The sequence below is a fragment of the Varanus komodoensis genome, unplaced genomic scaffold (genome assembly GCF_004798865.1).
Source record: "Varanus komodoensis strain SLA01 unplaced genomic scaffold, ASM479886v1 scaffold32, whole genome shotgun sequence".
Lineage (NCBI taxonomy): Eukaryota > Metazoa > Chordata > Lepidosauria > Squamata > Varanidae > Varanus > Varanus komodoensis.
This window is the reverse complement of record NW_025335798.1, coordinates 2,018,987-2,042,856: the sequence shown is the minus strand read 5'-3', so window position 1 is coordinate 2,042,856 and position 23,870 is coordinate 2,018,987. Positions and strand designations below refer to the sequence as shown.

The 23,870-nt window shown below is 47.6% G+C and overlaps 1 protein-coding gene across 4 annotated transcripts in view; it reads left to right on the top strand.

Moving 5' to 3' along the window:
* The window catches only part of SPEG (striated muscle enriched protein kinase), a 119,780-nt gene that overhangs the window by 92,688 nt on the left and 3,222 nt on the right, over window positions 1-23,870 (top strand). For 3 of the 4 annotated variants that reach the window (XM_044437968.1, XM_044437970.1, XM_044437971.1), the window contains exons 22-40: window positions 604-804; window positions 1,034-1,094; window positions 1,790-1,867; window positions 4,127-4,299; window positions 5,095-5,121; window positions 5,491-5,643; window positions 6,373-6,415; window positions 6,958-7,026; window positions 7,865-10,091; window positions 11,412-11,564; window positions 12,217-12,333; window positions 12,903-13,070; window positions 13,194-13,316; window positions 14,358-14,522; window positions 15,384-16,146; window positions 18,514-18,753; window positions 21,539-21,762; window positions 21,940-22,015; window positions 22,117-22,266. In XM_044437968.1, the coding sequence (XP_044293903.1) occupies window positions 604-804; window positions 1,034-1,094; window positions 1,790-1,867; window positions 4,127-4,299; window positions 5,095-5,121; window positions 5,491-5,643; window positions 6,373-6,415; window positions 6,958-7,026; window positions 7,865-10,091; window positions 11,412-11,564; window positions 12,217-12,333; window positions 12,903-13,070; window positions 13,194-13,316; window positions 14,358-14,522; window positions 15,384-16,146; window positions 18,514-18,753; window positions 21,539-21,762; window positions 21,940-22,015; window positions 22,117-22,266 (5,211 nt within the window). The remainder of the gene's footprint in view (window positions 1-603; window positions 805-1,033; window positions 1,095-1,789; window positions 1,868-4,126; window positions 4,300-5,094; window positions 5,122-5,490; window positions 5,644-6,372; window positions 6,416-6,957; window positions 7,027-7,864; window positions 10,092-11,411; window positions 11,565-12,216; window positions 12,334-12,902; window positions 13,071-13,193; window positions 13,317-14,357; window positions 14,523-15,383; window positions 16,147-18,513; window positions 18,754-21,538; window positions 21,763-21,939; window positions 22,016-22,116; window positions 22,267-23,870) is intronic. The other variant, XM_044437969.1, reaches the window with a different exon arrangement.

Sequence of the window (23,870 nt, the reverse complement as noted above, 5' to 3'; positions counted from 1 at the left end):
CAATAGAACTGCTGTTTGTGGCTACTTGTGTTCCACTGTGACAGAGTCTCTCCTTTATTTACATTTATGTATTTATGTATTTATTTCTCAGGTGTATATCCCACCTTTTTTCTTTTCAAAGAACTCAAAGTAGCTTATATATTTTTCCTCTTCCTACTTTCAATATTTTCCCCACAACAACAACCCTGTGAGGTAAGGTGGGCGGAGAGTCTGTCACTGGCCCAATGTCACCCAGGTGGCTCCATGACAGAGCAGGGACTAGAACCCAGATTGCTGAGTCCCCATCCAGTGCTCTTAAATACTACCCCACACTAGTTTTGCTAACAATGAAAAGACACATTGGAGAGGAACCTTTCTGTGTAGGGTTCTCTCTCAGGTCAAATTTTATGAACAATTCCTACTGAAGACCGCCCAATATCAGGGGCTGGACCTGTTCTTTTCTAGATAATGCCTATGACCTCCTATGACTTTCTGATCTTGATCATCCCTTGACTGGCTGGGCTGAGTTCAGAGCTGGGTGACCATGACTAAGGAAAGCAAAGGAAGGAACAAGGAAGATGGTTGGGTCATGTCTCCCTTGATGACTTGCACTGTGTCTCCCAGGGGGGCCTTCTCTTATGTGCGACGAGTGACCCAGAAAAGCTCAGGTTTGGCCTTTGCTGCCAAGTTCATCCCATGCCGTGCCAAAGCCAAGAAATCAGCCCGTCGTGAGCTCGGCATCCTGGCGCAGCTGGACCATGAACACATTGTCTACTTCCATGATGCCTTTGAAAAGAGGAATGCCCTCATCATTGTCATGGAGCTGTATCCTTCCTCCTCCATTTGTGGAACCTGGTTCTGAGAGTTGGTGAGATGAGCAGTAGGCAATTGTTGTGGGTTGTTGTGGTAGGGTTTGTTTGTTTGTTTGTTTGCAGTGGAATGGATGGCTCTGACAGTCCAGGAGACCTATAATTTAGAATGCTGGAGAGTGCCCTCTGCCATAGGTACCTGCTACTGCATCTTCTTACATTGTTTCCCTTGACAGACTATATAGCTGCACTGGAGATGAACTGCTGGAGCGCATAGCAAGGAAATCCTCCGTGAGCGAATCTGAGGTAAGTTGCAGTCTGGGACCCTCCCTGGGGAGAGAGCTCCAAAGGCAGGGAGACATGACTGAAAAGACCCCATTTCTGGTCACCTCATTCCATTGGTGGGGAGATCTGGAGAAGGGTTTCAGAGGGAGAGTCTTATGCTTGCATTGGTTTGTGTGGGAGAAGGTGGTCCTTCAAGCTCCCAGTGCCTGGGTCTTCTTGGGTTTTTGAAGGGTACAATGAACAGTTTGATTTGTGCTGCAACTGGTACTCCATCCTCAGCTGGTGAAAGGTGCTTTGTGCTACAAAGGCTACTTGGGGCTCCAGAGACCAGGCTGGATCTAAGAGCACCCTCAGGCTGTGAATCTGATCCTTCAGAGGGAGTGCAGTGATACCTAGAACAGGCCGAACACCACTTCCTAGGTCAGAGGAACCACTTGCCATCATCACCTCTGCCTTGTCTGGACTGAGCTTCACTTTGCTTGTCATTCTCTGGTCTGTTCCTAATCCTGAACAGCAGCTCAACACTTCCATGGATTCAGCTGAATTTGATGAAATGGAAAGGTAGAGCTGGGTGTCATTTGTATTACTGATGTCACCTCATACCAGGTCCATGACAGGGTAAGAACTGGAGCTCTGGTTTCCCCCATTCTTTGCATGGGAAGCCAACTGGAAGCCTTGTTGCCTCTGAGTTTATCCCTGGGTTACCATCCCTACAGATCCGCTCCTACATGCGGCAGGTCCTGGAGGGAATCAGATACCTTCACCATCAGGGCATCTTGCATCTTGACATTAAGGTTAGTATATCCTGGCATGCCTGCATTCTATCTCTGGGGCTTATTGATATTGTCTGAGCATTTGGCTCAGCTGTGTTGGAGCCTGCCCCTTCTTTTGCACAGGACCACAATCCTGCTAGGCTGAAGTTATAGCACAGTGCAGTTCCATAAGTGGCTAATATGATCCTCAGCGAAGTGGAATAATTTTTAGTGAAAGCTGCCATCGCAGATGCAGAGACACTGAAAGGTACTGGTTGTGTCTCTTGTGCTTTTGCCAGCATGGTGGGAGACTGGACAATACAAAAACACTTATCCATTAGAAATTGTAACACATGGTTCATGCCTCCATAAGAATGATAAGTAGGAAAGGACAGGTACAAATTACTGGCAAAACACAGGAGAGTTCCAGCAAAACATTTTGCCTGTGTATCTCTCCCTCCCTGTATTTCTCCCTGGACTTCAACAAAGACACTGCAGATATCCATATATTTATTCATATGTAAATTATGTCTAAGGCAGCTGTTTATCCTCCCTGAGTTGTAATACTAGTCTTCTACCTGTCAAAAGGGCTTGGGAAATCTAGTTATATTGACGTTGCAATAAAATTCAAAAGTTGGGTAGGTAATTCCAAAGAACATGTAATTCCTTGAATTTTAAAGAACTTCCTATCACAAAATTTACCTGAATTATTACCTCCTTCCTCAAAGAAGCTGCTATTGGGCATTGCCAAAGCACAGGAAGAAGAAATGCATTCACAGCATTGAACATCCAGCAATTGGCCTATTTAATTAAGCTGTTATCAAAGAGGTGCAGTGATTCCCACTATACTTGAAACATCCGTTTTTGCTGAATTAAGGGTAGCCTAAGAGCCATGACCTTTTGCAAAACAGACAATATTTTAGCTTAAGGTTCTGACTTCCAGTAACTAAGCCTGAAGAGAAGCATTGCATCCATGCACAAAAGCCAGGAAAACCACCAGTAGTTGGGGGAAAGATCAGTAGCTGGGGGAAAGTGTGGGGTGGAGCATGGGAAGGGCACTGGGGGCAGATAGAGGAAACTTGGAGGGAGGGATCGGGATGCCCAGAGGACCAGATTTGACCCTTGGTCCTGAGGTCCTGCTCTCAAACCTTTGAGTATTCACAAAATATTCTCAAACAGAATCTACTTTCATCATCACTGTGGGAACTGAAGGAGTGGAGGATATGTTGGGGTGGCTGGCTGAGAGTCCTAGGGACAGTGTAGCCCCTGAATACAGTAACTTCAATGAGGTTCACAGAACAACTGCACATACAAGCAGACCCTAGCTTTCTCAGCGGTGGCGCCTAAGTTATGGAATGCGCTCCCCAGAGAGGTCCGCCTGGCGCCGTCGTTATTTGTTTTTCGGCGCCAGGCTAAGACCTTTTTATTTAAGCAACATTTTAAATGCTAAATACAATTGAATTTTATCTGGCCAGGGCGGCTTATTTTATAATGTGTGTTTTAATTAAGATTATTTTATATGGATATTTTAACTTATTGTTTTATCTATGTTGTAAGCCGCCCCGAGGCTTCGGCGAATGGGGCGGCATAAAAATGTTTTAATAAATAAATAAATAAATAAATATGGCAGCAACCTGGATCCAGCTGTGAAATCACACCACTCATTTGTAGCTATCCATTGGGTTGGGGTGTAGGCTGCAGGGGGCATTCAAGGGCTGTGAAAGGCAAGGATAAGATGAAAAGTGATAGCTTAAATTGGATTTGGAAGGGAACATGAAGGGTCAGCTGGTTGTTCCTCGAGGCAGGGAATGCGTCCATCTGTCTTGGAGCATCTTTGACCCCTGTAGAAACTCAAACTGTTCAAGCATATTGGCAAGCAGATGGAAGGTGGCTTGCCAAGAAAGTGTTTTAGGCTTGCAGAGCTCTTGTCTCAAGCAGGAGGTGAAAAAGCAAAAAGCAGCAGTAATCTGAGACCCTTTCTCCTACTACGCAACAATGGAGATTAACTACAGTGAAATTTGTCTGTGGAGGAAGTGGTTTCCCTTGTTCTTGTAAACTTCATACTTTTAGACATACACTTTTATCAGCCGTAAGTTCAGTGGGACAAACGAAGCAATGTTGGCTGCATGTAATTCTCTGGAGAAGAGATTCCTGCCGACAAATCTGCGGCCGTTATGGCTATGTGTGGTTAGTATCTGCAGCACTTCTGAACGTGCCACAGTTGTGAGCTCCTTTTTCCAAAGCAACAGTTTTTGCCGATGCACCTCCTTAAATGCCTCTCCACTGTATGCCCCCCTGCAGCCTGAAAACTTGTTGCTGGCTGAACCAGGCAGTGATCAGGTGAGGATCTGCGACTTTGGCAACGCCCAGGAGCTGACTCCAGATGAGCCACAGTACTGCAAGTACGGCACACCCGAATTTGTAGGCCCTGAGATCGTCAGCCAGAGCCCTGTCTCCGGCGTCACTGATGTCTGGTAAGCAGAAGTGCCAACATGAGGCAATGCAAGTCTGTGCAGACCTGGAAGGCATCCCTGAACACAGGCAGCTGAAGGGGAATCCTGAGCTTGAGCGCTGGGCACATTCGGGGAACAGGGCATGTGGTCACCACTGTGGCTTTGTTCTGGGGCTGAAGGATGCCCAGGAAAGAAAGGCACTGAATCGTATTTGTGCCAGGCTTAGGCTTTTCACTACCTGCTTGCATGAAAAACAGCAGGCACACAGCAGCAATGCGTCCCAGACTCTGAGTTGGGTTCACCTCTTCAAGCGCATTGGCGAATCTGAACAATGCAGGCAGTGCTGGCTCTGGGGTTTGAGAGATACTTCGTCATGGTGCCGTGTCTTCTCTGAGCCACTGAAGTGCACTTGCCTGCCCTCTCCCTCTGGGCCCAATCTGCATAAGAGCCCAGGAGTCAGGCTGGTGCTCCATCTCCTAATTTTGGTCATTGCTTGGATGCTTAAAAGAGAACAGGCAACGGGAATCAGGAACAGGAGGCTCCAGAGGCAGTGAGCTCTCTATAGTGGTCCAGGCCTTAACTGGTACCTAGCAGTGCCTACCCCTAAGGCTAGCCTTACATCCAGATATAAGAATGGACTGGCATTCTGGGCTCCCTCTGAGCTCATGGACCCACACCATTTGCTGGTCAGGGGCATCTTATCTCATTTGCCATCTTCTCTAGGTCACCAAGCAGAGATGCTGCTTGGGCCATACAACTTGGCCCTAGAGATGCGCTCTCAGAGCACTGAAATTTTCTCTCTCCTCTCTTTTACAGGCCAGTAGGAGTCATCACATATCTAAGGTAAGCCTCAGTTTTGGGAAGCTGGGCTAGGACTTCTCAGGATCTTTGCATCCCCCACATACTGCACCATGCACACTGAATGGGTGGCACAGCGAGCAAAGCCAAGGCCCTTCCTTGTCCTCAGTGATTATCCCACCCTGCTATGCTCCAACACAACAGGGGCCCATTCAGTCCTCCACAGAGCCAGGCCTCACTGTCCCCAGGGGAACAACTGTGCCTTGGGGAACCTTAAAGAGCTTTCCCGGTCAATTTGCCTGCTCCGCTGTTTATAGCTGTGCTCACTGGGCAGGCACGAGGGTGGAAGGGAGGTTGTCCCAAACATGCCTGCTGGGAGCCTGATGAAGCTTTCCTGACTGTTTCCACTCCCAGTCTCACAGGGATCTCCCCATTTGTGGGTGAGAACGACAAGACAACACTCATGAACATCCGCAACTACAACGTGGCATTTGAGGAGAGCATGTTCACAGGACTGACAAGGGAGGCCAAAGGCTTTGTTATCAAAGTGCTAGTCAATGATCGCCTGTGAGTAATGGGGGATTGCAAAGGGTAGGGAGAGGCCCTCCCCACAACAGAGGACTACCCACTCCCTCCTCCCTGCTGGGCTAGGAAGGGGCAGAATGCAAGAATCATTCCCCTTGAACTGACACAGTCAGTGAAACCCATGTATTCATAGGGGAAGAAAGAAAACTCTTTACCAAGAGGGTCAAAAACAAAACCCAAGCTTAATTACCGGAGACCTCGCTCTGGCATCTTTGCCTATTACAGGAGCAAGCAGGAAATTGTGTATCAGTAACCTCTAGATTTATCTATTTAGACCTTGCCTGTTCAAACTACCATATAACCAAACTGATTAAGCAAGAGTGATCTCAAGTTTCCCAAGCTGTGGGCCAGGCAGCAGTCCTAAAAAGTTCAAAAACTGCTCCTAGGATTCTTTGGTTAGACTAGCTGTAGGCAACCCTTGCTGTCTGGGGCTGATGGGAGCTGAAGTCCAAATATCTGGAAGACATTAACTTACCTGCCCCTTGAGTAAAAGCTTGGGAAAAGAAATGAACTAAAAGAAATCAGACCAAGCCATAGTGATTTTGGTGGAAACAAGGTACGGTAAAATGAGGAAAAGAAGGTAAAACGAGGGAAGAGGATAGGGGAAGGGGATATTTTTGTTGAGGAACAGGGGGAAAGGGCCCCTAACTATGACTTTCCCCAAAGCTCAGCAATGCTCCTTCAACACATTAACTTTTTCTTTCTGAATAGGAGACCCAGTTCAGAGCAGACTCTGGAGCATCCCTGGTTCAAGGTGAGCCTACTTGATGATGGCTCCTTAGGAAAACCCATGAGGCCATCTTGGTTTTGGTGGTGGTGGTGGTGTTTTCTCTCAGCTAGAGGTGGGGAACCACAGGTGCTTGAGCCACATTCTGCCCTCCTGGGGTCTCAGCCCATCTCTTCAGGGTTCCCTAGATGGCTGTCCACGCCCCCTTTCACTTAACTGCTGATCATTTGCTGGTTTTTCAGCTTTTCCCCACTCTAAAAGGCTGGAATGCCTCCCCTAAAGCTTAGTTACTGGCAAAAATAGCTTTTAGCTAAACAACGGTGCTGTTTATTATATTGTGACTCCACTCCTTTTGCTTTTGGCCCACTGGAATGCAGTCCTCCAAGGCATCTCTGGAATGGAATTGGGCTCTTGAGCTGAAAGAGGCCCTCCACCCCTGCTCTAGCCAGTGGTAACTCGAAATGGGCAAGGCTCCTTTTGGCTTGGTCAGCCTTCTGCCCTATATGCAGGGAAGAAAAACAGCTATTTCCAGCTGTCAGAACTTGTCTTCATACATCCTTCCCTTTCAGACACTGGCCAAGGGCAAGAGCATCAGCACAGATCATCTCAAGCTCTTCATATCTCGTAGGAAGTGGCAGGTAAACTTGCTGTTAGAGACGAGACTCTTCTTGGTGGCTGCTGGTGAGGTGTGCTTGGCTGGTTGGTTGGCTGGAGCTTGTGAATTTCCCCAACCAAGAATAATGGGGAAGTTGTGGACGGGAAGCTGAGTTTAATATATTTCTGCAATACCACATTGGAGCCAGTTCCCTGGCTCACTAGCATGTGCACTTGCACTTGCATGGCTTATTGAAGGTACACATTACACTCTACTTACACAATAGACTCTTCTTTAAGGCTAGAGAGCAAAGAGACTTCCAGGAGCAAAGAGAATGACCAGTTCCGTTTAAGTTGCAATGCAGGCATCAAGGAGCATGGGATTTGCCAGCAATTGCAGCCAACAGGGAACGCATGGAATAAGTGGTGGTGTCTGTTGGACATGGCTTGGTTGACAGGGATGTTTAAACCAGCAGGATAAAGGGCACTGCTCTTTCTGCATATGACAGGGGGAAATGTGTGGACTTTTTGCAACAGATCAACGAACACTTGCAGACATTCTGGGTCCCCTGACCCTTTCCTGTTCAAACCTCCAGTGTAACAACAGTAATAACACTCAATTTCCAAATTAATCACTGTTCCTGCTGCTATCCATCCCCTTCTTTGCATAATAGGGAGTGTATATTAGCCACAGACAGTATTATGGGTATGGCTCGTAGGCAACAGCTGCATGGAAATTTTGGCCCTCTACTGTATTTGGCAGGTAAATGCAAGCTGTTCAGCCAAGCCCTGTGATGCAAACTGTGGGTGGGATGTGGGTTCTCTGGGTCTTTGCTTGCGCTCCAGCCTATGCTCCTCTGTCCCATATGTGATTTCTCCCAGCGCTCCCAAATCAGGTACAAGTGCAACATGGTGCCCCGGCCTATCCCTGAGCTTCTGGAGGACACGTCCAGCCACTTGTCCATTGCTGTGCCACGCCTCCTCAAGGAGACATCAGTACTCTCGTCATCTTCGGATTCTGATGACCCAGAAGAGTTGCCCTACATTCCCATGCCCCATCAGCCTGAATTTTCTGGTTCCCGCATGTCTCTCACGGAGATCCCAACGGATGATGAGCCTCCGGGGTCAGACGGGGCTCCAAGAAATGAGGAGGGTGCATCTATGGAGTGGCAGGATGAAGGACAGGGGGCTGCAGTGGATCCAAAGAGAAAGGAAGAAGGAGAGCCCTCTGTTAGGAGGCAGAAGGGTATGTTGCCTCGGAAACGCTCCACAGAGGCTGAAAAGCCCGGCTCTTCTGATGAGGAGGCCCCTGGGGCCCAGAAAAGGCCAGAAAAAAAGAAGGCCCTGAAGAAAGGGTCCAGTCTGGACTCCCCAGATGCAACTGAAAGGGCCTTACGCAAGGGGGGGCTGCGTCGTGGCAGTTCTGCAGATAGCGCCCTCTTGCTCAACCTTCCCACTGATGAGCCCCAGTCTCGCAAAAGCCTGACCAAGGCAGCTTCCATGGAGTTGCCCCGTCGCAGCCCCAGCCCTGGCACCTTGTACCACAGGAAGGGTGGCCTGCCTGAGGAGGAGTATGCCCAGCGTCTGGAGCTCATGCGCCAGCGCCTGCTGCATGGAAGCCCGGTAGATGGCAAGCTGAGTGGCTTGAGGGGGCCCCTGCTGGAGACCTTGGGCCTCGAGAAGAAGGCCCTGAGACCTCCCAGGCTGGAGAAGCAGCTGTCCCCTGGGCATAAAATGGTACGTGCTGCCTCCAGTGAGACAGCTCCTCAGCATCTGCCCCCCGAAGGGCGCCTCCTGCAAAAGAGCAGCTCCTTCAGCCAGGGTGATGGGGAGCCTGTTACGCTGCACCGCCGCTCTGGAGCACCCCTAGAAATCCCCTTGGCGCAGGCCGAGGCCCAGAGGCTAAAAGAGACACCCTCTCTCTCAGCTCTAAATGACTCCAGGCCCCACACACCGCATGAGCCTCCCTCCAAGCCGCCCACGCCTGAGCTGGAGGCAGGCGCAAAACCCACTGCCAGGCCTAGCATGAGGCGAGCAGCCACCAGGGGACCTGAGGAAAAGCCACCCTCCAGACTGGCTAGGCCAGATACTCCAGCGGCTGCAAAAACCACAGGCTCCTCACGGGCGTCAACATCGCCTGTGCCAATTTTGCCCACGTCTAGCAGCTCGGCAGCCAAGCGCTCGGCCTACGCTGAGGTCATGCAGTCCTTGGCTGGCGAGTCTACCCCAGTCCCACACAAGGAGGCAGTGGAAGCTTCCGAGGTTGCCCCAGAGGGGGTATCGCAAATTCTGCCAGCAGAGATCCAATCCCACACGACTGTCCCTGCCAAGATGGCAGCCCAGCTGCCTGGCAAAGAACCCTCCACCCCGGTTCACTCCTCCAGCACTGAGCACATTGTGGACATTGATTCTGAAGAGGTGTTTGAGGCCAAGTTCAAGAGAGGCAGGGAAGGCTCCCTCAGCAAGGGCCGCAAGCTGCTCTCCCGGTCTGAGGAGCGGCGGCTGGCTGGGCCCCTGGTGCGGGAAGAGGGCATCTATCGGCCGGGCCCAGCAGGGGCTCCACTCGAGCTGTCCAAGTCTGTGGTCTCGCGGCACCTGGGCGAGCGCTCTCGTTCAGTGCAAGACCTGCACGAGGTGGAGAAAGAAGGGGGGTTCATTCGCAGGATGTCGATGCGACTCCGCCGCACACCCCCCACTGAGAGGAGAAAGGTTAAGGAAGACGAAGCAGGGGGAGCAGCCCAGGACCGACGGCTATCCTGGGGCCTGGCTTCCAAGGACAAAAAGGACACGGACAGCCAGCAGTCAGAGCCTGGCTCCAGTGAATCACCCGTCATGGCTGTACGCAGGAAGATCGGCTCCACGATGGGACGCCTCTCCACACACTTGCGCAGCCATTCCCAGCAGCACACTGATGAAGAGCACGCCATCACTGCTGGGGACCACGCCAGGCAGCCTGAGAAGAGAGCCCCTTTCCTCTCCCAACTGCGCCGTGCAACATCTGAGGGGGAAAACCTGCGCCAGGTGGGCATCCCACAGAACCAGCTGGCAGCCCAGTCCGCTAATGTTCCCTCCACAGAGTCCTTCCAGTCTGACTCATCCACAGGCAATGGTGAGCAAAGATGCACAACTAACTCTGAGAAGGGGGTGATGGGGCATTTCAGGCAGTCTGTCAAACAGGTGTTTATGGGAGAGGGAGCAGGGATTCATCACCTCAATTTTCCAATTATAGAGCTGAAGCAGATAAGCAGGAGCTGCAGATAATACATTTCTTGCCGAGATATAGCATTGCAACATACCACATTTAAAAGCTTTCCAAAAAGCATTTCCTGCATATTAAAAAAACAGGCCTCTAGGAAAAGGCTAACCTAGAACTTGTTGGATATGCAAGTTTTGTATATTCAAGTATTTTATCCTACAGAGCATTCAAATATGCCCCCAGCTGCCACCCCCTCCACAAAACCTGCCAACCAAAATGTTGCAACCTAACAATAGCCATATTATGCAGGCCTTTTGTCCCCTGAGGTTTTAGACCAGTTCCTCTATACCAGCCCCCCCCCCCCACAACCTCCCAAGCTGGTGTTGTCCGGATCTCTGGACTTCATTTCGCATCAGCCCCATCCAGTGTGGCCACTTGTCAGGAATGCTGGGAGTTGCAGTCCAAAACTTCTGGAGGACATGAGGCTGTGGAAGACTGCTTTGTAGAGTTAAGGAAGAATATCCACGTGGCTCTGGGCCTTTTGCAAAGTGTGTGCTTTTCAATATAAATTGGGCAAAGCTTCTGTGGGGCACTTTATTACCCAGTGTGCTGTTCAGAGCAGGGGCCCAGGAGCTGACAGGCAGGCTTATGGGTCAGGGGCAGCTGTATTTTTATGACCTGAAGGACAGACAGAGCCTCCCTGCAAGTGAGGAGGGAGAAATATGATTAAGGACTATCATCTTTTTTATCTCTTTTTGATAACAAGCATGTGTTTCCATCCTAAAACTGTGTGACTTCAAAAACCTTCCCTGAGTAATGTGGTTTAATTTCTAAAGGATTGCCTGGAAGATGTTTTCCACATAGAAATCATTCCCTATATCCCTGGCTGTGTGCAGACTGGGTGATGTTTCTCAGCAGGGTGACCATAGCCCTCTGCACATGTCAAAACGAATCCTTCTTTTTATATTACACACATCCTAGTGTATGGAAGGGAGATGGGTTCAAAAGTGATGGCCTCACTACTTCCGTGCCTACTGCCTCTGTGGGGTCCAGATCCCAAAGAAATATAAGTGAAACTAAGGGTCAAGGAAGAGAAACAAGGGAATAGTGGAATATGCTATTATGGCTGTGGTGGGGCCATACCTGTGAGTAAATAATCCCACCTTGGGGACATGCCTCAAGATGAAGCCAGTACGGCAAACAAGAGCCTGCCCATGTCTGTTTTCTCCACAGTTTCTGGGGATGGCCACCGGCGCATTTCTCGCTGGGAACGCTGGAGCTTGTCCCGATCCAAGAAAGACAGGGTTGCATCGCAGCCCAACATTCCTGCCAGCCTGAGAGGGGATGGTGTCATTGTGAGTCAGCCCTATGTGCTCAGTGAATCAGGTATGCCTACAGAGATGTGTGCGTGTGTGTTGGGCAGGACAGTACTGCGCTGAGGAAAGTTCATCCTAGCGGGGTGGTCTTGGGGAATTGGACCTGCTCTTTCTAGCAAGTACCAACTGCTCAGGCAAGTGAAGTAGATCATTCCAAGGAGACATGATGATGAAGGGTTGCACTTGAAGGGTTCTCTCCACATTTTCTCTCACCCAACTGCATGGGGTGAGAGTGGTAGAACTTCCAGGGTAAGGCTGCACTCCATTCCAGATAAGGTCTCAGGGGTTGCATTCTAGTGGTGGACCAGGAGAAAGGCAAAAGAGACATTGTCAAAACACCAAAAATGCCAGCAGAGCTTAGCTTAAAGCTAGTAACTAAGCACAGGAGAAACATTTCAAGTTTTTAACACATTGGGGTGGGAGAAGCTATGCAAAAGCCAGGAGGCCACCCAAGGAATAGGGGTGGGGACAAGGAAGAGGTGTGACCTTCTGAGGGAAACTAGTGGCATGGATGTGTCCCTTGCTCTAGGCCTGCAGTTCTGCACACCTGATATAGAGGATCATTTCCAGCCTGGTAATAAGGGTAACATTTTTGCCAAGTTTTTGGTACCAACCATGTGGCACCTCCAATTTACATCATTTATTCTTTCCCCCCAACTCAGACTTCCCTCCAGTTTTCCACATAAAACTGAAGGACCAGGTACTGCTGGAGGGAGAGGCAATGCAACTTTGCTGCCTTCCAGCAGCCAGCCCTGCCCCTCGTATACTGTGGATGAAAGGTAGGTCATGTATGCATTGTGAGGAGACTATGTACACTGCATTTGGGCTTCAAGAATCAGTTCCTATGATAAAGGGGGAGCCTCATGGCTACGGGCTTGTCCTGCACTTTTATTCTCATCCACCTGGTGAGCCCCCTAGGATCCAATATGTATGCTGTCGAATTAGCATGATGTGATAATACCCAAAGCAGGTTCACTTTTTAGCCCACCCCATTAGCAATTCTTTGAGCTAATGACACTCAAGACCTGATGTTCCAACAATTAATCAAAAAAATTCATGTGGGTAGCAGGACATCCATGCGGATAGATGGAGTTGCACTCCCACCATATTTCTGTGGTGCTTTTGGAACTCAGAAGGGTCATTCTGACTATATTGGGATCAGGATTCCCTTGGTTTCACCTGGGAGATGCTTCAACTTCTGATCTAACGTGCATGCCTGTATACTGCATTACCCAACTGTGTGGCGAAGATGCAGTACAGCACAAGCTAAAGGGGGCATATGGAAGGCAGTATGTTGTGGTGATGTGTCTAGTGTGGCTGTATGGTTCATTATTCCCATCCCCCACAGATAAGCATACCGTGGTATCAGAGGGAGTTCTCAACATTGTGGCATGTAAGGATGGTCGTCAGCTACTTACCATCTCCAAAGTCTCCAAGAAGGATGCGGGCTTATACGAATGCAACGCTACAAATGTTCTGGGCACCGCCACTAGTTCCTGCACCCTTGCTGTGGCACGTAAGAACAGCAGGAGCGTCTTCCCCACTCCCCCAACCAAACACCTCTGGGCCTGCCTCTGAACATATTTTATGTGTTGTGTCACGTATCTTTATTTTTCTTTTTCAACCCTGCTTGGATTAGGGCTTCCTGGGAGACCAGGCACCCCAGAAATCCCCCAGAAATACAGAAACACAGTTCTGGTGCTATGGAGGCCAGCGGATACTCAGGCACCCTGCACATACCTGCTGGAGCGCAAGATGGATGGTATGCACCCATTGGATGCGGTAGCAAAACTGTCAGTTGTTTTTGTCCTTTCCTCTAACGAGATTCACCTGCAGCTCTTAGCTCCTTGCAGACCGTCTGGGGTAGCATAGCTACTTATGTGCAGAGCTTATATGTAGAATTCAGTTTTCTTCACATGAGTAGCTTCTGCTCCCTTTGCTTACTGCCCATTTTCAGGAGCTGATAGTGTAGCAAGACAGAAAAGGATAGCCTCCTTGTCTCCCTTCTCTGCTCCCTTGCATTTTCTGTAGTTCACTTCATGGGTTCAGCCCTGAATCAGGACAACACCCAAAGTCCCCATCTCTTTGGAGTGATGTGTATTCCCAAGACTTTGCCCATTTTTCCTGCAAGGGATGACTCTTCACTACCCCTTTCAATGAGCCCCAAGAAGGCAGCACATGCCCTGGTCAGATCTAATCCTGCTTAGTTCTGCTGTGTATCCATACCAGGCTGACTCAAAAGTGTTCAGAATCTTCAGCTGCAAAATGTGGCAGATGGACTTGTGCCTGGGGCTTGTTTTTGGAATATTTAATACTAATACGATTCATTAGCTACCAATTACCATTTCTGAGCACAATTCAAAGTGCTGGTTATTATCTATATAGCTGCAAATGGTTTGGAACCAGGATATCAGGTTATTTGAAGGACACCTTTTCCCACTTATTTTGCATCTCCCTACCCCAGGGTCTGCTGGTTCCCCTTTTATTGGTGATTCAGTATCCTGCCAAATACTTTTTGTTCCACTGTACCTTTGGTTTGGTATATTTTTCCCACCTTCTGTGATTTTAATGTCTGGCTTCTGGTTTTTAAACACCTCTTTTTCTTTTGGCTTAGACTTCATTCCTTTACAGATTGTCTATTTTTTCAGTGGTTGTGAGCTGCCTTAGGAAACATAAGAGCAGTTGAAAGGCAGAACAGAAATAGTTCAATGAATAAAATACACATGCCCCACACAGCCCTGGGTCGCTCTGGCCCCAAAGGGCCTCCCACCCCAGCCTCCTGATGTCTCTGTTTCTCTCCCAGGAGAACATGAATGGAAAATGGTTGGCTCAGGCATTGCTGACTGCTATTTCAACGCCACAGACCTTCCAGCTGGGAGCACCATAAAGTTCCGTGTTGCTTGTGTCAACAAGGCTGGACAAGGCCCCTACAGCAACCCCTCAGGGAAGGTGTTCATTGAGGGTGCAGGTGAGAATAGGGAGGTGGTCTCTGTGATTTACTTATTTCCTCTGCATCCCAAAAAAGCACCAGAGTGGCTTACAAGTATCAGTAGTAAGTCCCTACCTTCATGCATATAATCTAAAAGATAACACTAAAGAAAAGGGACTGGGAGGGAGGAGGGGAAAAAGCACAATGCTGGTTAGTTCCTCGTTAGTATAGTGGTAAGTATCCCCGCCTGTCACGTGGGAGACCAGGGTTCGATTCCCCGATGGGGAGATGTGCTTCTTGACGTGCAAATGGTGGGCATGTCGTGAGCGGAGCCAGCTGGTGCCGGAGGTCAGACTAGATGGCCCGGGAGACCCCTTCTGACTCGCTCTGTTTCTATGTTTCTATGGTTCAGTTGGATGGGAAAATATCTGCTCTGGTTCTGATTGTACCCTTAATTATCAAGTTTGCAGTGCATCTATACTTATTCTGGTCTGCTCCTATTTTGTGTCTTCTGTTCTTCTGCTTCTTCTCTTTTCCTTTCTGTTCATGAGTTCAAGTTTAATCAGATTCTTCTCTTCTCCCCTCAGAGTAAGACTGTTCCTCAGGAACCCCTTTGGTTGCTGATGGGGGAGGGAGGGGCCACCATTAGGCACTGAATACTTGCAGTTCAACAAGCTGCATCTATTGCTTCTTCATGTCCCAGGCCTAGATGGTTACTTATGGGAGTGGGCTGGCCATGTACTTGACTGGCCAGGAGTGACAAATTCTAGCAGTTAGCCCACCCCAGATGCAGCTGCCTTTGGATGGCAGTCCAGAACGCTGCATGGTTTTTTCCCAAGAGGCAAGTTGTGGATCACCTTTCATGGTGGCCATTAACTAGTTCTCTCCCTTCCCATTCAGAACTTAAGGCTGCCCACTCAGCTGTCACTGCCAAGAAGACCATCACTGCCCCAGAAAAAGCAGCTTCTACTCGATCTACCCAGACCTTTCCAGATCAGCCTCTTCAATCGGTGCTGAAAAGCACAGGTCCCATGCCATCTACTCCTCCCAGGAAGAACAAGGGGATGGTGCCAGTGCAAGGACAGGTTCCTGCTGTCCCACCAGTGACTCAGGCTGAAGAGAAGTCTGCAGTTGCAGAGAAACAAAAGCTCCCGATCACAGCCCTCCTTCCATCATCCAAGGATGTCCCCTCCTCTGAGGGCCCCACTGTTGCTGGATCAGCCTCAGCAGAGCCAACATCTCAGCCTTCCAGGAATGCACCTTCTTTCAGCACCCACAGTGTCTCCCTCACCACCAAGATCTCTCCTGCCCCGGTATCCTCCCCAACCTCTCTGGTCTCCAGGCCTATCACTTCTCCAAAACAGACCCCCACAGCAGAACCACCAACATTCATCTCCCCTAAAGCAGTCCCGTATGTGGTTACCTCTTTCGTCTCCATCCCACCAAGGGCACCCTCCACCACGGAAAGTGCACCCAGCCTTCCATTCACTCCCATCACAGAAGAGGCACCTTCCCACACACGCTTCCTGAGCCGGAGCACTACTCCTGGGAGGGACTCTAGCAGTGGTGTCCAGGGCAGGCCCACATCATCTACAAAGGATGAATCCTCGCTGCGCCAAGGGGTTCCTCAAAAACCCTATACCTTTTTGGATGAAAAAGCAAGGTAAGGGATCTCTGCTACTTTATTGATTTATTTAATGCATTTTTATGCTGCTCTCTACTCCTAATGGAGTCTCTGGGTGGCTTACAATATTTAAACATAGCACACTCATTAAAACAATAAAAATAATCCAATACAATAGAAATGGTATATAGTTAATATCACAACAACAATAATAGGTTATTACCATAAAATACTAAGACTGCTAGGGGAACAACCAAAATTAATATAAACATTAAAACTAGCAGTTATTTATTTAATTTAAAATACCTAAAAAGAGAAATGTTTTTGCCTGGTGCCGGAAACAAAGTAATGTTGGCACCAGGCAAATTTCTCTTGAGAGCTCATTCCCTAAGTGGGGGTCCGCCAAGACGGTCCTTCTTCTAGTTGCCACCCCTCTAACCTCTTTGAGGAATGGCTTCTTTAGAAGGACCTCCTGCCCAGATCTTAGTGATCAGGCTGGTATATACAGGAGAAGGCAGTTCTTTAAGTAGCCAGGTCCTAAACGTATAAATAATGAACAAGTCAGACTAATATCAGGTATTATCTATTCTAGTAAACAAAGGTTCCTCACCTTTGCAGGAGGTGCTAAGAACTTTTGCATCTCTGTTCTCAGAGAGCTTTTTGACTGGAGATGCTATGAACTGAGCTCAAACCCTTCTCATGGATACCACCACTGAGTTATGGCACCTCTTTAGCCAGTCTTAGGTGCTATGCAACAGCAGATCCACATGAATCTGGGTTGCACTTCCCCAGTGTGAAGGGCTGTCACGTTCCTAGCTTTTCACAACCCTAGCATCAGGGTCAAGTAGCCTTGGGCCAACATATTTGCAACCCTGACAGGAGTATGCACAATGGAAGAATGATGTCAATGAAGGCCAGGCAGAATATGGCAGAATCAAATATCGTGGGTGTTATGTGCCCAAATGATCGAGAACCTCTTTCAACTCCCATATGCCTATGCAGGACAAGGGTAGTGCCATTAACTCTTTGGAAGATGTTGCCATATCCACCAAGTTTCGTGGGTGTCAGGAGCCAAGGGTCTTCCTTCGAACAATCACCAACCACAGGGTGTTTTCCTTGCAAAACATTCTTTATTGTTTCCAAGTACAAATCACTCAGAATGGATCTCTGAGCATGCATGCGGTGGCTTGTTGAACCCAATCTAGTGATAACCTCCAGGAACTCTCCTTAGGAGCATGCCTGGGGCCCAATCCTTTGGGAAGGACTCACTGAAGGTGAGCATGACTCCTGTCTCCAGGCTGAACATTCAGTTGGGTCTCCAGTCTCTGCTGATGCCTTGCCACTGGGACAAGTGTGGGGCAAGGGACTGGTCTGTGTCTGAGAATCCCTCATCCCCAACTGTCCCACCACCTCCTGTACATCTTGGTCATTCCCAGGAACTAGCTGGCTAGGCAATGCATCTGGCCTTGAGATAATCACCTCCTCCTATTGCGTCTTAGGGCAACCCTTGAGCCCACCCCTGCTCCCCAGTCTCACTGAAACAGTCTTCATTTTCTGATTCTGAATTGGCATGTGGAATGTGACTAGCAGTTCTTGGGAACGCTTGCCCAAGCCCACCAGCCATCTTTCTCCTGACAATGGGCACTGGGAGAGGTTTCCCAGGGTCTCTTCACCTGCTGAACGATGAATCTGGATTGTGGAGTGGAGGAGGGCAGAAAAAGATCTCCATCCTCTCTCTGCTTTACCTCTCCCCCAAACTGTATATGCAGTTGTTCCTTGTGGATCAACCTATACTTGCATTTCAGTGTTCTGAAGGCAGGACTTGGAAAGGACTAATATGGTAGACTGTATAATTAAGATCATGCCCCCTCTTTAATTTGTAGACCTTTAGTATAGACTTTGGAGTGTTTCACCACTTTCAGCTTTCTACCTAGAGACTCCGTCAGGGTTTCCATTGTGCAGAAGACTGAAACCCTGAAAACAGTGCCAGGTGTGGGAGGAACAGGAAGTGCAAACTATTCCATTCTGTGGGATTTCTTGTAATGTCCTAAGCAGAGCTCAGGCATTTCCCCTTCCATAGTGAGATGCCCGACCTGCTTCTGCATGTGGAGCTCACACATGTTCCCATCTGTCAAGCAGGACATCACATAGAAATGTGGAGAACAGGATGTGTAATTCATAGTTCCTGTTCTCCTTGCAGGTTATAATATCCAAAGCTGCTCTGATAATTGCCCAAGCACTGTTAAGCTGCATGAGAAATCAGAACCTCTTGGTTCTACATCAGAGTTGGTTCCTCTGCTTCCCATACATTCTTTTTTTAGGTGCGACTCTGTGCCTTAGTTTTTCTGGACAGACATAGCATGCATCCTGACATGTTCTGATAATGCTCCATATGTCTGTTTGCAGAGGACGTTTTGGAGTGATCCGGGAGTGTAAGGAGAACGCCACAGGCAAGCGCTTTATGGCCAAGATTGTGCCATATGAGATGGAAAACAAGCAGACCATCCTGCAAGAATATGAGATCCTGAAGGGCCTGCACGACGAGCACATCATGACACTGCACGAGGCCTATATCACCCCTCGTTACCTAGTGCTGATAGCCGAACATTGCACTGGGAAGGAGATCCTCTATCACTTTGTTGACAGGTTTGCTGGAGGAAGGGATGGAGTAGAGAAGGGTTGGAGATCAGGGTGGTAGCAAAGAAGATCTGTGTCCAAAATGAACAGGCATGAGGCAATTGAGTTTGGACAGACCAGCAAACAAACAGAAGCAGAAAAATGTGACCAAGGCAGAAGAGCTTTTGAAGGAATATTGTCGGTGTCACTTTGTGGGTCTGAACCAGCTTTAGCTGGCCTGGAAGTCAATGCCAGCATTGATACCTGGGGCTATTCAGTTCAGGGCAATTGAAGAGTGCAAACTATACCACTGAGTCACAAAATGGGAGACCTGGGAGAAAATAAAATGTTTTCGGTCCAATCATTCCACTTGAGCCAAATATTTAAACATATTCACTCTCACTATCTAGTCTATAATCAAACATGAACTGAGAACTGGAAAAAGCAAACTATACTATGCTGGCAGACATTAGAGAACATATTTAGTGTCACACCTAAAATGTTCATACAAATGCATAATTTGATTGAAAAGTAGCTACTGAGTTAGGACCACTTCCTAGGATGTGATTCTTAAGCAAGTCACTTCTTACTCCTCCATTCCGCCACTCAGTTTATTGCTCTCCCAACCCCATCCATTAGCTGAAATGTATATTATAAGCTCTTTGGGGCAGGAATCTTTTAAACATGTGACTGTGTAAAGGATTATGATCATTAATGGTGGTGGTGATGATGATGATAATAGAATAAAGTTGTGTCAGTGGGCATCAGGTGGGTTTATGCTTAGCTGCTAACATTTCTTCTTGTACTCCAAGAATAAATTCTTATTTCAGGGCATTCTGCATAAAACACAGTTTTCCAAAGCCCCTTATTTTTATTTTATGCTGGCAGCCAAAAACCTTGTGATTCTGTCATGGATCTAACACTGTTCAATATTATGATTAATGAGTTCAACAAAATATTAGATTTTGTTGATGATACAGAACTAGACTGCGTGGGGAGGAACTGCAAAATCATTAGGCGGTGATTCAAATTAGCAAGCTCTCCATCAGATGGAGCACTGGGCTGGCTCGGGGCAAAATAACACAATCCGGGAAAAAGAGTGGAGAGGGCATCAAGAAACAAGAAAGAACTCTCCTCCTGCAAATGGCTCACAAAACCAGTAATAACTGACACAATATTTAGGCAGAGTCAAGAGATTGTTTACCATTTGGGGTGGGGGGGCTCCATGTGAATATTCCTTATGAGTATTTGCATTTCTGCTCATTGTGGGGAACAAAAAAGGAAATAACAAATGCTCCTATAACAAATTATTTTTTGTGCAATTTAATTTTGAAGATACCTGAGAGCAAGCCTTTGTAAATATTAGCCCCCTGCCTCACTCCACATATGTGTACATTAATGTCACTTTGAACTTCCCAACTGAAACTTGAACTGGTGTATCTGCCATGGAATCTGCATACCTGGGAAAATGCCAGTCTGATGTGGATGAGATTCATAGAAAGCCAAGACAGTTTTCAAACATACCCTCACCTGTATTCTGGATGGGTACAGTCAATTTGACCACTTTGAATTATTCTCTTTCCCTTGATCTCCTACAGCATCTGCAGGCAGGGCCTGACTTGTAAGCTCCCAGAACCCTTACTTTGCATTCTCTTGGCCTGACTTTATCGGGTGCGTTCCACTGGGTTTCCAAGTTCCACACCTTCCAAATGTATCCTGTCGTTCTTTGAGTTTCTAGTTCTCCAGAGACAGTTGGTCCTGGGAGAGTAAGACACTGCATGCATATATAATGGAATCAGGGCTGGCTCAACTGTATGGCCAAACTAGACAATTACACGACATACCGGCATTTTGGAAGGTCCTAACTCAGCTATGTAGAAAAAGAATGTGACTGCCTGCACTTCTGGAATTAGTGAATGCATGTTATAGGTAACATGTAAGCATCTGGGGGTAGGATTCAGTCCAACAAAATAATGAAGGATGAAGTTCACTGGATGTGCCAGCCAGCCAAGCCTTCTTTCTCTCTCCCCGCCACCTCTATTCCAGTTCCTCTTCCATGTATTATTCTTTCCACCCACTTCCCTCTCTTCTCTGCCCCCAAAAGTCAAGTCAACATTCTGTGCCCACTGACCATATTTAATTTTCCTTGGGTTGTTCTTAGTGTCCCTGCCCCGCCCTCTCCCTCTCCCACCCACCTGAAAACATACACATAGTTCCACAGATCTTTGGTTTTCTCTGCTCCTGCTGAGTCTTCCCTTTGCATGGATGGTGCCTTTTGGTTTGCTCCAGGCACTGGCACTTATCCTAGAACAGTGGAAATAGAGGGAATGCTAAACTAACATGTAGCATATCCTCACAATAGCCATATTACTGAAAATAAAAAAGGAAATTAAGACAATATGGTCAATACTTTACCATATGATTTTTGTCATAATATAACAAACAGTCAGGGTCTCCCCCCCCCCCATTAATTCATTTGTTCACCCACAAGTATGTGAATAGGACTGTGGTGAATTTCTAATTTGGCACTGTCAGCAACAAAGAAAGAAACTTTTAGTCTGGCTTTGTATGGTGCTTAATATAAAGAATAGATCAGTTCAACAAGTGTACATAACTGGTACAAGAAAAGCTTTAAAAGCTGTTATAAAAATAGGAATTATGATGACTGATCAAAGTCTTCATTAAATACCGTAAGATTTCCAAAGTAGTTATTTAAGGTTAATGTTATTGTGCTTTAGCTAAAGTGTTGTTATTAAAAGTACAGGGATTCTTAGGGAGCCCCTCCATCCTCTTAATTGCATGTATATCCCTATAGGTTCCGTTACTCAGAAGACGATGTGGTGGGGTATGTAACCCAAATCCTTCAAGGACTGGAATATCTGCATGGACGGCGCATCATCCACCTTGACCTGAAGCCTGATAACATAATTGTGAACTCCACCAACGTAGTAAAAATCCTTGATTTTGGCAGTGCCCAGACCTACAATCCACTTGTGTTGCGTCAGCTGGGGCGTCGCGTTGGCACACTAGAGTACATGTGTGAGTATAAGCATCGGGTTGGCATACTGGAGGACTGGGCAGGGGCTGCTCAGGAAACTCTTTGTGAAGCATGTGTCTGAGAAACAGATGTGCCAGAGGGCCAAATGGAGTTTGTGGGCTTGAGATTCCACATCCTTGGCCTGGAAGGAAAGAGATGGTTACGTTCTCCCTTTGCAGCTCCAGAAATGGTGAAGGGAGATCCCATTGGCTCAGCAGCTGACATATGGGGCCTGGGAGTGCTTATATACATCATGTAAGTATGGTGGAAAGGGGGAAGGCTTTTGGAATGCTGACTTGATAAAGTAGTACAACGTGTGTCTGTCTTCCCCTTCTACCCTCAATTTTGCCTACCAGGCTCAGTGGTCGGTCACCATTCTTCGAAATGGATCCCTTGGAAGCAGAGGCCAGGATCCTGGCAGGGCGTTACGATGCCTTCAAGTTGTACCCCAATGTCTCCCAGAGTGCTGCACTGTTCATCCGCAAAGTCCTCTGTGTCCATCCATGGTGAGTGAGGGGTAGGGAAGAAAGGCTGACAGACCTCTGGCGACATCCACTGCTGCTATGTTGCAAGACAGAGCTGCTACGTGCAAAAGGCCATAGACCAGCTGGACTTTGAATCTAGGAGTGCTTTAAGGTAGACTTCAGACTGTGCAGAATTTGTTTCACTTTCTCTGAAGGTACTTGAGCCATGGAAATTGCACTCCAGCACTTTGCTGCATGAGGTGTTTCTTGTGCACTTGCCATTCCCCACTCACAGTTTTTTACAGTTGGTCATCCAGTTCCACTACTGTATCCAATAAGCAAGTTTCAGCAAGTTTTTAGAGCAGGGACAATGTGGTGTTTTGTTGTGAAAACAAAAGAATTTGTGATTTCTACTTGTGCCTGTGCTATTCAGCTGTATCACAGTGCCATCTAAAGTTATGTAGCAGAAAGGAAGAACAGAAATGCTCTTTGCATTGTACTTGTATCTCAGTTCTGCAATGAAACTAAAAATAGATGCAACAAATCAACAGCCTTGTGTCGAGGAGCTCACAGTCACAGCCTCTGTGCCAAGCAAGCAGGGAAGTGTGGCAATGGAGCTGCCTGGCCTGGAATCATTGGTGTTATAGGGAAGCAAAATATTTACAGTCAAGAATCTGGTGATACGAGTCCCCGGGGCTGAGTGCACTGCTGAAATCCGGATGACTTGCAGTAGATTCTGTCAGCAGCAGCGGAGTGGAGCCTGAGCCCAGTCCCGAGTCTGCATCATTATTTATTCTACCTAAGCATCATCATATAGTTTTGTCTAAAGTACCTGAGGATACTAAGAGCTATGGTACAACTGTTAAAAATCCCAGGGCTCTCCCAGCCTACAGACTTGCATTTTTAGAAAAGAGATTCAGGCAGGTAGTACTGTGTCCAGCCACTAAAGCAGACCTATAATATAACAACCTTAAAGGCAGGCACACCTTAAAGCACTTCCTACTGTGGTCACTGGGACTTGTTCCCAGGTATGTGTGCTGAGGAACTGCAGCCTAAGAGTGGACTGTGAACGAGAACAGCTGCAGATGCAGATGAGGCAAGATCCCAGAATCCTAGTCTCAGTCCTGCCTCATTTCTACTGTAATGTTTGGTTGTGGCCTTTAGGGAGCATCCATAGCTCCATGGTAAAGCTCACATTTTTCAGGTAGAGTTCCCAAGTTTGATTCCTGATATCTCCAGGTGGTGCTGGAAAAGACTTCTGCCGATAACCCCAGAAAGTTAGGTTAGACTGGCTTGGGCAATGTGTGGCCCTCCAGATGTTTTGGCCTATAAGTTCCATTAGTTCTAGCTAGCATATCCAATGGCATGGAATGATAAAGAGCTGTAGGCCAAAACATCTGGAAGCCCCAAATTGCCCATTCCTCCTGTAGCTAGTTCTGGACTAGTGGGAGGAGCCAGCACAGTATATTTATTTATTTAAAACTTTTGTATGCCGTCCTTTATGTATAACATCTCAGGATGGCTTACAGCATTAAAATCCAAATCCAATAAAGCAATCAATATTACAATATAATAAAACAATATATAACCAATGCAAATAATAAATGAAAGCAATCCAATAAGCAAGTTTCAGCAAGTTTTTTAGA